The 14,581-nt window shown below is 49.1% G+C and overlaps 1 protein-coding gene across 1 annotated transcript in view; it reads right to left on the bottom strand.

Moving 5' to 3' along the window:
- Nucleotides 1-3,618: 3,618 nt before the first annotated feature.
- The window catches only part of RMDN3 (regulator of microtubule dynamics 3), a gene marked incomplete at its 5' end in the record, with an annotated part of 16,306 nt that continues 5,343 nt past the window's right edge, over nt 3,619-14,581 (bottom strand). The window contains 8 exons of the mRNA XM_009868458.1: nt 3,619-3,672; nt 4,542-4,622; nt 6,542-6,595; nt 7,042-7,140; nt 8,459-8,536; nt 9,360-9,435; nt 13,310-13,370; nt 14,270-14,372. Of these exons, the coding sequence (XP_009866760.1) occupies nt 3,619-3,672; nt 4,542-4,622; nt 6,542-6,595; nt 7,042-7,140; nt 8,459-8,536; nt 9,360-9,435; nt 13,310-13,370; nt 14,270-14,372 (606 nt within the window). The remainder of the gene's footprint in view (nt 3,673-4,541; nt 4,623-6,541; nt 6,596-7,041; nt 7,141-8,458; nt 8,537-9,359; nt 9,436-13,309; nt 13,371-14,269; nt 14,373-14,581) is intronic.

Raw genomic sequence — 14,581 nt, 5'->3', positions numbered from 1 at the left:
AGGGACGACCGGAGCCCCCCCAGCCCCCTTCGCTTGGCCACTGTTGGGCAACGTGCTGGAGCTGGGCCACCTGCCCCACTTGGCCTTTGGGCGGCCGGTGCAGCACTACGGCACTGTCTTCCATTAGCCAAGTCTTTAGGTAAGTTAAAATAGCAGAAGCCCCTCGGCTGCACCCCTCCCACTTCAGGTCGTCTCTCAGAGCAAGCAGGGTCTGTGCAGGGCAGGTTTTGCCAGGGCACTTCCAAGGAACCCCAAGTGTCACTGGCAAAGAAAGCCAGGTTTAGCAGAAACAAGCCAGGGTGGGAGTTGGAACGAGGGTCCTGCTCCTAGGAGGCAGCGGTGTTGGCATTTCTGTTCCAACCCCAAGTCAGCAGTTTCCCAGCACAGGGGAGAGGTGCTCACAGCTCTGGCAGGCTCTTTGGATGGGAAACCAACTCCATAACGCAATTTGTCCACTTTCAAACCCCCCTTTCTGAGCCCGCCACCCTGCCCCAAGGCCGGGGGGTCAACGCTGACCTGTCCAAGTTGCTCAAGAGCATTTTCCCAACTTGCTCTAACCCGGCTCCCCGCCGCCAAGTTAACACCCAAGTATTGCAAAATTCAACAATTCAACACTCCTTCAGAAAATTCTAGCGGCCCAAGAGCTGCAGGTTTACACCGACACCTTGGGGATCGTCACAGAACACTCACGCCAGGTCACCACTCATCATCCACCTTTATTTAAAACCAAGCTCAGGTCAGAGCACGCCGCTCACCCATTTTTTACAAAACACAAGCAGTGGTGGTTGCATCGACACACAAAACCCGCGTTATTCTGGAGATCAGCCGCGATGTAAAACAAGAACGGCGCAAGTCGCTCCCCATCACATCCTCCTGTACTCGCGTAAAAAGCAAAGGGTGACACAGGCGACTCAAGCAGGACCCTCACTTATAAATATTTCATTTCCAGCAGAAGGGCACAGGCAGTTAAATCACTGCAGTTACTCTTTAGTAGCAGAACTCAACCACAGGTAGGAATGTTCTAAAATTAGGACAAAGAGTAGCTCCACGGGATTGTTCTCTGTCCCAAGATAAACCCAGAAGAATTTCTTCAGATGGGAGCAAGAGAGTCTCTACTGAAACTGCCCCAGGCACATTAATTTCTCACAGTCCTGGCCCGTAGCAGGGCAGGTGTCCTCGAGAAATTCCCATTGTCCTCCGGGATCGGTCTGCAAAGCACACGTAAATGTGAAAAAAGTCTCAATTCCTCCATTGTCTGAGCTACTGCTGAGCATCCTCCCCAGCACACCGAGAGCCTCGCAGGAGGCTGCGCCAAAGGAAAACCAATAAAAATAGTGCCAAGCACTGTTTGATCGGGAAGTGTTGTGGTTCCCCAGCCTTGCCTCACCTCCACGTCCACCCCCGAGCGATGCTATTAGAATGGAATTACGTTAATTAGTCACATTCCTCTTATTCACAACAAGTCAGGAAAAGGGAAAACCAAACCAAACCAAGTTCTTTGGATCGTTACACCACCAAATCCTGGAGATCAAATGGCAAAACACGGCTTGTATCTGCACGAGAGGATCTGTGAGTTCCATCATCACCTTTCACCACCGTGGAGACGCGTTAATTAGGTTCCTGCAGACACAGCAGATGAGATAAAACACCACGTTGGACCCAAAGCTGAGCCCAGCTCTGCAGGCAGGAAAAGCGGAATGTACAAAAACCAGGAGAGGAGACCTCTGGGCTTCACAGCCCCACGAACGGGACACGCAGGAGCAAAATGCCAGACCCTGCTCCTCTAAGCCAAACCTCAGGGCTGGGTTTTTCTTTTAAAAAACAAAACAGGAAAGTGAAGCAGGGCATCCAACACATGGAAAGCCTAAAGCATCCCCTGAAGGGCCAGAACAGAATAAATGAGAGGTGAAAGGTTGTACCCATGGGAAACCACCCTGAGAACGGAGGAACGCCAAGCGAGGACAACCCGCGGCTCCGTCAGCGCCTTCTTCCCGGGCAGCAGGGGATTTCGACTCCAAGGCAGGAGAGGTTTTGGTCATGGCCCCACACAACCACACCAAACACCTTCTCCTCCCAAAAGAAAACGATTTCAGCTTCTATTGGTCAGAAAAATGAGATTTTTGGTATCGGTTTCCAAAGAGGCTCTTTGGTCTGTCACCCAGAGCTGTGTTCTCACAGCCCTCTCCCGAGGCTGCCAACCCCCGCGGCGCCTGGGCAAGTAACAAATTAACAAAATGCTGTCTTGGGCATTCAGGGAACTCGGAGGAGAGCCCGCACTAAGGGTAAAAAAAAGTCCTGGGGTCAGAGATCAACGTTTGCTCACCTTGAGGGGAGCTCTGCAAAAACACGCAGGGCTCAGCTCGAGCCTGTCAGGACCCAGGTCTCCATTTAAAGCAGCAGGTTTTATTGTTGTAAGCAAACAAAGCCAACTGTGCACTTGCCTGGATCTCACCAGACGAGTTCAGCACCAAAATTTTTAAGAGTTTAACTTGGGGAGGCGGGGAAAAGGGCCAAGAAGTGCCAAATCCATCAGATGAGGACTTTTTAAGTTCGAGTTTGCTAAGCATTCCCCCTCCGGTGTTACTGTGACCCAGACCTTCGATACCCCCGTGCAAGGGATTAAGAAAGGTGGTTTAAGAAACGTTTTACTCTTGCATTTTTTTTTAAACTTAATGCTTCACAAACCCCACAAGATGTAACAAACGTTAAAAAAGGAAACGTCTGGTTAGGTTAGCTGCCAGCCGAAATCCGGGGAGAAACCCTCCCGAAATATTTGGGGCAATTCTCCAAGGCGGTTTTTATCCAGTGCCCGTGCACGGTTCCCTTCACCGGTCGAGGGCCAGAGGCTGTCAGGGGGGTCCGTTGTCAGCTTCAGCCTTCTCAGCGTCACCCCAGGGGTCAGGAAGAGCTGGTGAAAAACATCCTGGGGGCGCATCGGCTTCATCACAAAACGTTGCTGTTCCCGCAGGCAGCGTTGCGCTGATAAATAACGACTTTTCCAACTACGTTATTACAGCTAAAAACCACGGCAGCAGAGCTTAGAGGGACATAAAAAGTTTTCGATCCCACAGGAGCGAAGGGAGTGACGTCACCAGGAGAAAGTCCTAAAGTTTAAAACATCATTACAGGCTTCCCGGCCAAAAGCAGCGGGAATCGGAATTGCGAAGGAATCAGGCGGGCCTGCAGCGGAGGGTCTCAGACAGGTAGAGCTTGTGATATAACGTACACACGTACATTTATAAGTATGTACGTGTTTGTGTATAGAACTGGATGTCACAAAGTGTTCTCTCTCACGTAGAGCTACGGTATAACCCCAGACGGTTTTATATCACAGACTGTACCTACACCCACGCCCGCTCTTAGGAATTGGACATTTGGCAGGAATTTTAAAATCACACACCTGCAGCGCCGTTAAGAAGGAAAACGATACAAAATTTTGTGCAATTGCGTCCCACCAAGATCTCACCCTGGCTGTGTGGGCCAGAGTGCCACACGCCTTCTCCGGGAGAGGTGTGGGGCATCTCCACGAAGCGCCATCGGAGGTGTCAGGACCCTGAAGCCCCTTTAACTGGAATGTTACTGCCTGTGCAGCAGCGAGCAGAACGAGCCTCAATGGATTTATTCTTCGCCAACCGGCCGCATCTCTTCAAGCTCTCTCTGGCTTTCTGCATCCTGGGAATGCGAGAAGAGAACAGGGGAAAGCACGGCTGAGCTGGAAGAATTAAACAAGAGAACTGCCCCCGCCCCCTCGCTGGCTCTCACGGCCTGGATAACGACTTCGTTTTTCCTTCTCAGCTTGAGGGAAGTTATTTGCCTGATGATGAGAACTAACATTTGCACAGAGTTAGCAAAACCACTTCAGCATCGGCTTCCTCACCCAACTCCCACTTTTCATTTCAGAACAGGAGAACTAACTGCTCCTGACTTGGCTGCCTGCAGCTCTCTGCTGCTTTCCTGAAATATTTCCACGCTTCTCTGATTAAACTCTTACCCCTCCAACACATCTATTTGTACTCTTCCGGAAAAAAAAAAAAAAATCCCCTTTCTCAGACATACCATTTGAACTCTGTTGTGGCCTTAAAAAAGAAAGTGACACGGAAACGCTGCGTATTTCTACGAGCCCTCCTGCCAGAGCGTTTGTTCGGTCAGACGACAGCTGCAGGAGCTGCAGGACCTTGCTGGCGCTACCTCGCTCGCATTCTTCAAGACGAGGCAAATAACGTCAGGTTAATATTAGGAAGGGGTGGGTTTTGCTCAGTTTCTAACCGGCAGTGATTTGAGGGCACCTTCCACACAGTTCCTGCTTAACAGGAAAAGCACAAAGGAAAAGGAAAGCGCCGAAATCCCTGAACCTCCAGGGTTTAGGAATCCAGGGTGTGCACGGCGGCGCTTTGGGCATTTGGGTAACGGGTCCCGAGAGGAGAAAGGAGTGCCAAGGAACAAAATACTTTAAAACTGGGGCCTGCAAAGCTGGGACATCTTTTAGGCAACAATTTAATCTCTGTAACCATTTTATCTCTGCTCATTACCGAGACCATTACCTCTTTCGTATGTACTGGCAGCTCCGCTGCGAGATTCATCCAGAGCGCAGCCGCAGTCTTGTTCCCCAGGTCCCTGTAACACTGTGGAGAAAAAATGATGATGTGAGAAGAGTTAAATGGGAAAAAAATACGCGGCAAATGTAACGAGCAATCATGGCCCCTGGCAACTGATACAAAGAGCTACTTCTGAGCCATTTGCGCAGTTTCAGGCTTCTGACGTTTCCTGCAGCATCCCTCAGCCACAAAGCACCACCAGATAATGCAATAGTAAATATTTTTTAATTTTATCTTTTCTAATGGGCAAGGAGATCGGCTTTTTGGTGGGGCATTAGCCAGCGTTCAGTCAGGGTAAGGACAACAGTTAAAACCTGCAGAGCTATTACTTTGGACTCTGAAATGTCACCGCACAGCGTGTGCGTATTCTGGTGAGTTTTCTTCTGGCAGAGAACTCTGTGTTCTGCTGGGAGCGCTGTCAAAGTTCTGCACCTGGTGATTTCAAAATAGAGGGAGTCGGGGACACCCTTGAGGCCTTTAACAGCCCCGTGTCCCTGCGGATCAGTCAAAAACGTCAGAAGACGACTACAGAACACAACTCTTTTTTTCCTTTTCTCTTTCAAGTTTGACCCATCAGAGCACCTCCTTCAAAATAACCAGATACCCACGGCACTTTCAAACATTTTGCAATTAAGGTCATGAGCCAACGTGACAGGGCCTGGAATAAGGAAAAAAAAACCACAACCCCCCTCCAAAACCCAAACAGACACGAGTCGCCCTGTCAACCCTCACACTAATTGGTGTTTGCAGAGTATTTCTGACGCCCCATCTCATCTGCCAGCCACGTGCTGAACTATCAGCCCAATCAAAACGCATCGGCCCGTGTAGATTAAGCACCACAAAGCTTTTTTTTACATCAGCTCTGAAAACCTATTCAGGTAAAGACTTGCAAGGATCCACTGCCGCAGCTTCACTGGAACCAAGTCCCAAGTCGTTCATTCTTTACTCTGCAGGAGACATTTTGGGGTGACTGTGAGCCCCCACGGCTGCTCGCTACCTTCACGAGCAGACAGGGGCACAGTTAAGAGCACGTTCATCGTGGTCCGTAAGCAGCCAGAAGCAAAACCTTGCTGGTTTACAAACACGTCACTGATTTTACTTCATTAGACCCCTGACTGAACGTGCCCGGCAAGCCAAAGGCAAAATCCAGCCGGTGGGAAGGCGACTACACCTCCCACTGGGTTCTCCTCCTCTGCCGTCACCTCAGTTTTCCTTCGAGGAGACGCTTACTGTGAAATAAATCCTGCACCCAGGTCCCTGCAGTAATCTACTCCAGACCAAGCAGATCCCACAACTCGTGGCTTAGGCTGATAAAACTCACATTCGGTGGGACACTGGGAACTCAGGAATTTCGTGAAGAGCTAGTACAGCTCCTCTTTGCTCTGTCCACTCTGTAAAATTTCTAAAGCTGTTTGGGCTTTAAATATTTCTAGGCTGCAACTGGAGGCTGTAGGAGTTCAGCAGCCATTTCAACACTGGAGAGTTCGAAGCCCATTGTTCTCTCAACGCAAACCAAAAGATCTGAGAGCTCCAGGCACTTGTCATGTATATAATCGTCGCTCAAGACTCCCACCTCTAACAGCAAACAGAGACACACTTTGCCCTTTACTCTTCGCCACAATTCTCTGCCTGTGGTGGTGGTGGGATGAAGCCTCCAGCCTGTGGCTCACAAGTTCCCAGCAGCGCTTTGTACAGGATTTGATCTCCTAAAAACCAAGCTCCACTGGATGACTCGAAGGCAAAATCCTCCCTGAACTGCAGCGCCTCTGCACGAGGTGATTTGGGCTTTTTTTTTTTAGAAACGTGACCATGTTGTAAACTCTTGCTCCCACACAGAGTCGTTTACACGTGCTTAGCACTTCACAGCAAAAAGTTTTTCAATATACAAATATTTCTTATCCTGGAAACGTACGATGGAACTGAAGAAAGCAAGAAGCCCTGGTTACCTTGGCAATGTACACTCTCCCTGCTTTGGAAAATCCTGGGCTCAGCTCCTCGACCTGCAAAGAGCAGAGGGGAGGGCGGGACAGGCGGAGAAGAGCATCAGGGCATGCACAGGACCCGGAACGTATCCGTGCAGGCGTTCCCAGGGATCAGCTCAAACAGATCCTCCAGCTCCCGCCGGAGCACAGACCACACACACTCAGTATCACTCCACCGTGCAGCTTTTAGAAGGAAAATCAAAACCCTTAAAACCAGTTCTGAACACTTGGGGTCTAGTTCTGACATCTTCTGCCCAGCTATTCTGCAACAGAGGCTCCAATATTTTTTGCCTTCCCCCAGCTTTTCCTCCCCAGGCTCTGGTCAATGGGACACACCAGGGAGCACCCGGGGCGCGAGGAGTTTAAGCAGGAGGATTTTAAGGAGAATACAAAAGTATTCTGGTTCCACGCTTGCGATGGCACCCGCCAGGTCAGTGATTCCCTTGCTTATCACATTTCATTACCCGTAAGAAGTTCTGCAGCGCATCCTGGACCGTGGCCGTAGGGGGGGCTTCGAACAAAGCAGAGGCAGTCTTTTTTTCAAGCCATCCCAGGTGGGAAACCTGCAGAGACAGAAAGATGAAACTGTCAAAACATGTTCTCCCCATACAGAGATCCCTCGAGAGAGGCAGGCTAAAGCCATCCCACCAACAGATGTTGAGAAACAGGTACCTGCAATAATTATATATTTCATTAAACTTACTCTCCCAGCTCCTCTCCAATAAGAAATACCCTGAAATTTCAACAGGGGAAAGGATGCCTGGGAGTGAAACTGCTGGGAATGTCTTCTCTGGGTAACACCGTGGCATTCTCACCGTGCACAACAGCAGCAGCAGCAACAAATCTCTCCACGGATCCGGTTTAATATCATGGCTTCAGCAGCTCTAAGAGCAGTGAGCCCGAGGAGAGAGGCCAGAGGAGAAGGAAGAGCTGGGAGCTGCCGCCAGCTCAGCTCCACGCTCCTCTGCACCTCCCAGTGTCAGTGGCTCAGCACCACCTCTGCAACGTGACGTCGGTTTTGAGAGCAGCACTTCCAAATTGTACAAACTGAAAAGGAGGGAGTTGCTGCAGACTCTTACTTCTTTTTATAGGTACTAAATCTGATTTACGGTGTTTGACTCCAAGCTTTTCCCTGTCAAGATACATAAAGCAGCCGGAACGCTGCTTCTAATATTCTGGTACCTCGTGCAGCGAGGGCAGAGGAAACACATGCAAAGGATTACATCGACATACTGTGTGCAGAGGCTCTTGCCAGCCCTGAAATGTCCTTGATCACATCCATATGTGCTTGGAGGATTGAAGGCAGCGTGTTTTTACTGAGTAAAGCAGGGGGAACGGGAAGCTGGCTGGCAGTTATGCTTTTCCTAATCCACTCTTTGCCGTTTCACCTCCCGTGCTGCCTGCAGGGACTAAAAAACTGAAGTGCTGAGCCCTGAATCCTTCAGAGCTCCCATTCGGAGCCGGTCAGAAAGAACACTTTTAGCAAATAGTTTCACTCTGGAAAAGAGCCAAAAGACAGGAGAGAAAAAGAAAAGACAGGGCAGAACAGCGGCAACAAATAAATGAAACGGCAGAACCCTCTGTTGCACAGAGGCCCAGTAAGCACTTTTAAAAGTCGATTCGAGGCCCTGGTTAGAGGTTTGTGGGTGCAATGCCTTCGCAGTACTCATCACTGGAGTCTCTTCTCTTCGTTTCAGAACCGAAACAAATTGCTTCTAGATCCCACGCAAGTGCAACTTTTAAACTACTTCCTCCTGATTAGGGCTGGGGGTTTGAACCCCCTCACCTTTCACTCTAACGGGGAATTAAACTCCAAGAAGAAGAAAAAGAGCAAGAAGAAGAAAAAAGAAAAGAGCAATACGTAGCAATCAGCTATTTTACCTGGTAACACCACCTGCCCAGGAGATAGTAAGACTTCGGATCCTCTGGTTTCAGCTCGATTGCCTTATCGATGTGCTCCTACGGAGAAATCATCACCCACACATACTTAATACAGGCATTCGTTACACATTTGTGTTATAAGCAAATAGAGTATCCATGGGATCAGGGGAACAAATGTGGAAAGAAGCCCACAACCGAAGTGCCAGTGATCAATAAAATTACAGCTCCAAAAAGAATCGAATTCCATTAAAACTGTTTCAGTGAATACAGCGAACCAGCATTTTATCAGCCCCAGAGACAAGAATTATTACATACACACAAAAAAATCAAAATAAAAACGAAGCTGCCCTTCATTTCATTCCACCACTTTTTCAGAGCTTTGACACAACCAACTCGCTGGCCATGTCGACAGCTGGTGAGGTCAGAATTTTATGTGGCCTGTCCTGAAGTAACTCCTCCAGGTGCATCCTCTCACCTCTGCGGGTGAAAGGCAAGTAAAGGAACTCGGGGCAGATTAAACGCTCTTTGAAAAATCAACCTCTCTGTGCCTCCAGGAGGGCGCAAGTGCGCTCACAGGCAGGCACTGCAGAAGAGGCGGCGCCGTGTCTTGTCACTGCGTGGCAATTCCATGTTCCAGCTTCTCGGTCTCACCACATACGTATGTTTTATTTGCAAGGCTTTTCTTCTCCTTCATACTGAGACTGGAGCATGCAGAAGTGCAGAGCCAGGCCAGCCACGCTCGCCACACGCAGCTGGAATCGCCTTCCTCGGCCCAAACCAGCCACCCACAGCATCTCACCGAGACCCTGGTAAGAGCTGGAGCCAATTCTCCTGACTTACTGCTACAGAAATAAGTATTGTTCAAAACCTACACAAAACCCAGCGTGTCCTTTCTGCTCACCTTAAAAACATATCCCGTCTGAATGCGCTTCTGGATGCTCTCGTGCTCCGCTAACTGCCCGCAGAGAACGGTGTACCTGCCCAGAGGAGACACCTGGGTGAAACCAAACCTTTGTAAATGCACGTTTGCGTTCTGCTCACCTTCAGAAAGGGCATGTGCAGGCACATTACAGCTCCACAACTTACTGGGGAGATCCAGCAACACCACACACCTTTTATGCAGCAAAAAAACTAACAAAAGGAGGCATTGGCTTGAAGGATGGCAGCAAGTGAGCAGGGACGGCTGGACGCGACACAAAACTCGCGGCGCTGGCAGCTGGGAAGCCTTCCTGCAGAACCACTTCTGTGCCCCAAACCCCTCCACTCAGCAACAAACCGTGTCAAAACACAGAGCGACCGGGAGCTACTGCAGCCAGAACTACAAAAAGCTCTAATTAACTACGGTGTGTAGCGACCTGCCCTGGGCAACGGCACAGCGGGGTCTACTTCAAGGGGAAATAGTGAGAAAAACCTACCCAGATCCTGCAGCCTCACACGGCCACCGAGCTCGGGAAACAAAACAACACATTTTCAGCGCTGCAAGTGCAAACCCACGGAGTTTTTTCCACCAGGAGTCTGTGAATTTGGACTCCGAGAAGCACAGCACCTTGCAGAGTGAGTTAGTTCCGAGCTGTGAGAGGTCAGGAAGGTTAATGACCCACAGGCCTGGCACCCTCCCATCTCGGCTCAAAACAACATTGGGTGGGGTGGAGAAATGAACCACACAGGTCTCGTTCTTTCAAAAGCTGAAAACAAGAAAGGTGCAAGCAGAGATTCCTTCTACTGCATCCGCATCCTCGTGTCGCTGGATTCTCTGTCCCACCCCGTCACGCGCTGCCCCAGAGCATCAGCCAAACAGACGGGCAGGAACCCGTCGGGAGAGTCCTGAATCTCCAAGCACACTGTCCTCAGTGTCACCAAAACCCCCCCCAGAACCTTTCACACCTCCTTGCTCTTGCCTGAACTACATTTCCCATGGCTAAGTCCCAGAGGAGTTGAAGCTCCTGAATATTTGCAATTTTGTCACTCCATCTCATTCCTTCAATGCATCAGCGTTCTGGTGAAAAACACGTTGGTTCAGTTCGAAAAATTCTTGGGTCTTCAAAAAAACGGAAGAGACTCCCCGATGAATGTCTTAACCGGGTAAAATCCTTTCCCCCCATAGAACAAGTTCCCGGCTGTGACCAGCCACGTGCGGACGACAACGTGTTTGCATCATCCCATTTGTTCCACAATTAGCATCGGCCTCTGCTAAACATCCCTAACCACAGCAGGGCTGGAGTTTAGAAACACAAGCCCACAAAAGGCTTATTTTCTGAAGATCACGAGACAACACATCCCCACACAACAAACCACACAGCGTGCAGACCCACCTAACGCTGAGGAACCTGCCACAACACAGCTCCTACAGCCAGACCTCAGGCTCCTCAATGCAGGGGCAGGAATCAAACACAAGTCTAAGGTTTAGCAACACAAGAGAGGAACACCGTGCCTGTTTCAAACAGCAGATAAACCGCTGCGTAATCTCCCTTTATGCCACCCTGCTCTTCCCCAGGGAAGCCCAACGAGCCCCCTGGGAGCAGCAATAAATCCAACGGGACACGCAGCCCGTTCTCACCCCTAAAAACCATGCAGTAAACAGCAGTCCTAGCTTTATGTCATGAAATAAACTTGGAAAAAAATAAATAAAATGGTAAGAGACATCTGAACTGTTTTTTCCCTGCAGTCCTGGGAAAAGGCGGCTCTACTCGAGCCAGCCTTGCTGCTCCCAGCCGCCTCCCGCTCGTGCCTCGAGGCCCAGAGCCCCCGGTGATGTTCCTACGTGAGACCTGGCAATTCTGGGATTTTTAGCTCCGGGGGTCTCCAGACCCCAACTTCCCCTCCTCGCTCGGCAGCGCCAACACGTTTGCCTGTTTTTCTCTCTTCTGCTTGTTTAGGTTGGCTCGTTGGAGCTGCGTACTCATTTTGTGAAATGCCTGGGGATGGATGTCACCAGAGGCACTGCGGAGCTGCAGGAGGCCCGGCTGGCAGAAACAGGAGAGATTAAAAATAACGAGAGATTAAAAATAACGAGAGATTAAAAATAACGAGAGATTAAAAATAACGAGAGATTAAAAATAACGACTTAGGGAGGGGGATTTTTGTCTTCTGTAAACGCTGCGTACCCTCCGGAGCGCTGCTCAGACCCACGTCTCGGCAGTTACCGAAACCTTACGTCACGGCAATGCTTGACTAATTGTTAACCAGAACTGCTCACCAAGCTGCCAGCACCGGTGGAACTGTGAGTTCCCGCGGGAATCTGTGGATTTCCCTTATTAGAAAAATAAGGATTTCCCCTTTATTCGAAAACAAACTCCGTGGAAGCTGATGTGACCAGAGGAGAGGCTGCCTGTTCTTCCAGTTTCAATCCCGGCGCTGGGAACACGCAAAGCTTTGTGTGTAATTGTGGCAAGAGGTTTTATCGTCACACACAGACAAGGAGTTAAAAAAAATCCTTGCCCGAGCTCTGCCTGCAGTGGCCACAGTCAGGTAAAAGCTGGAAGGTTAACCCCCTTTCTAATCAAGCGATTAATTCAGAGAGACACAGCTCCAAAATATACATCTCCAGGAGGAGTTTAGAAGTTTTCCCAATATTTCAGGAGTATTACGACTAGTTTTTCACCTTCCTGAGGACTACGTTAGTCTCACCGGAGGATGGGAAAGAGATAGATAAATTAGGAGGCAGTTATTCAGACTGCAGTGAAACACATGTTCATTTCTCAACGATTTAACTGGTTTTTGAAAATTACTGGGAATGAATGGACACTGAATGGAGTGACAAAAAAAACCCCTGACGACACTGATGCTATTAAATAACTCCATTAAGTTGGGTAATAGAGAAGAGATTCAATTTAAATGGGCTGCAGACCAACATATCCTCAAAAATCCATCCATTAATGGAGGGGTGGCTGCAGAGAATCAAATCTCCAGCTTACGGTACGTCATAAGCAGCCCAGGGCAGAAATGGGATGCTGTACCAGCCAGCCTCAGCTCAAGAACTATCTATTATTTCTGAGTAATACACTAAAAAAGAAAAAAATAAAAGGACAAGCTGGACAGAGTCCATAAGACCATGCTGAGGACAGGAGGTTGGCAGAGCACTGCTACACTGAAAGGCTGTGACAGGCAGCTCTGCCAACAAACCAGGGAACGCTGTGGGTAACAGAAGCAAAGAACAGAGCACAGGGAACAACGACTAAGCACCAAAACCCAGCACAACTGCAGCGTCAGTCACCCACAGCATTCAGTGGGGACACAGAAAACTAGAGCCAACGTCAAATAACACTCACAGGAGAAAAGGCAGCCCTGACGACAGCTCCTCAGCTTTCCCTTCATAGCTTTCCCTGCTTCACCTTTACAAAACACAAAGACCTCAGCTGTGAGTGCCCAGAAACTCGCAGCTCAATCGGCAAAACCTCGCCCGGGTTCACCCAGGGGCGCTCGAGGAGCTGTGCTGTTTCTCCAAGCCTCAGCTCCCCAAGGCTTTTGTGAGTCTGCCCCTGCCAGGACCTGCTCTCGGCATCCACAGGATTTCATTATTCCATTTGGGAGTTTTTGCTCGAGAACCCTCCCAGCCCTCCTCACCTCCGAGAGAAATCCATCACCAGACTGGCACGAGCAAAGCACAGTTTAATACTAAAATCACAACCAAACCCACTGCCTGTCAAGCCGTTGCTTATGTCCAAATTATCCAAAGCTGTTAAATGTCTGAGGCTTTTTATGAAAATAACATCAGTGCGGTATACTCCAATTAAGAACAAAAAAGCTTTTATTTCTCATTTATTTCTTAGCTTTTAAATGCAGGCTCGGCTCACAACCATCTTCAAGTCCTTTTCTTATGTTTCTTAAAAGCAAGAATAACGAGTTACTTACCACTGATGGCACTCAGCACTTCGATCCCATTTCTGCAAGGCAGCCTCCAGCTCTTCTTTCCCTGCAAGTAAGCGGTCAGAGGTAAGAAACTCGGCTGCTTTCTCTCTTAACATCTTCCTCTGAGGCTGTTAGACTGCACTAGCAGAGCGACAGAAAAGTCATGCGTTTGTTAACTTTATAATAAATTTGGCTTCAAAAGGGCCCGTAAGTAACTTCACACTCTTGCACTGACGTGGAACATCCACCACCACTAAAAAGATCCCACAAACGCGTAACACAGCAGCAAATCATCTTGACCTGTCAAGATGGTGTCACCTCGTTGGGCAGCACAGTTGTCTGTAACGAAAGCATCTTCCGCACCACACTAAGAAAAGATCATCAGAGCTTTAGGTGGTTTTGTTCTGACACGTTTCAGGTCTAGGACTCGCCCCACCTCCCCTCGTCCTCCAAGAACCTGCAGTCTGCAAAAGCTCCAAACTAAGCGCCTCCTGAAGGCCAAAAGAGCTATTAAAACGTCACGTTTCAAACAGCTACGCTGATGTCCAGAGAAAAAAAATTACATCAGATAGTTATAGCATTAACTAACAGTAGTTATGGGCAGAATAGGGCAGAAAATATTTAGAAAAGTATCTTTTGCCGCACATCTTAACTGTAACAAAGACTTTTGGGGGGTTTATTCTGGCCCACCTAACATCTTGCAGACAAACCACATTCAAGAAGAACGAGGGAATGAAACTACACTGGTTCCTCTAAGTAAACACACATTTAAAAATACATTTATTTTTTGTACCTACACGTTAGCAACAGAAAAAAATTAAATGCACTAAAGCAAAACAAAGATTACAAGGGAAAAACAAACAAACAAAAACCCCACAATCCAGCACAAGGGTTTAATGACTCTGAAGTGTAACGCCAGCTTTGGACAGCCCCCTCCTCTGTCTCAAAGCCCCAGTTCCTCACCGTCGGAGGCGTAGGATCTCTTCTCTTCCGCGTCTTCCGCAAGGTCGCACATGTCGCTGTGGGCTCGGGCCAGGCGCCACAGGAACTCTCTCTGGTGGGCGTACTGCGGCACAGACACGCGCGTTACACGCTTTGCTGCCAGCAACGCGAAGCACGGGGAAGAAAAACCAGGTGGGGACGCACACTAGAAGTCACACCGACGGTTTTTTGAAACCTTAAAAGAGCCCCTGATGCCCCAAAAGCAGAAGCAGCACCACGGAACAGCAAACAATACTCAAGGACACAACCCTCAAGGGGTGGCCTCCCCAGTGT

This window comes from Apaloderma vittatum, unplaced genomic scaffold (genome assembly GCF_000703405.1).
Source record: "Apaloderma vittatum isolate BGI_N311 unplaced genomic scaffold, ASM70340v1 scaffold27474, whole genome shotgun sequence".
Taxonomy (NCBI): Eukaryota; Metazoa; Chordata; class Aves; order Trogoniformes; family Trogonidae; genus Apaloderma; species Apaloderma vittatum.
Note: the sequence above shows the minus strand (reverse complement) of the source record. Positions and strands in the feature narration are given on the sequence as shown.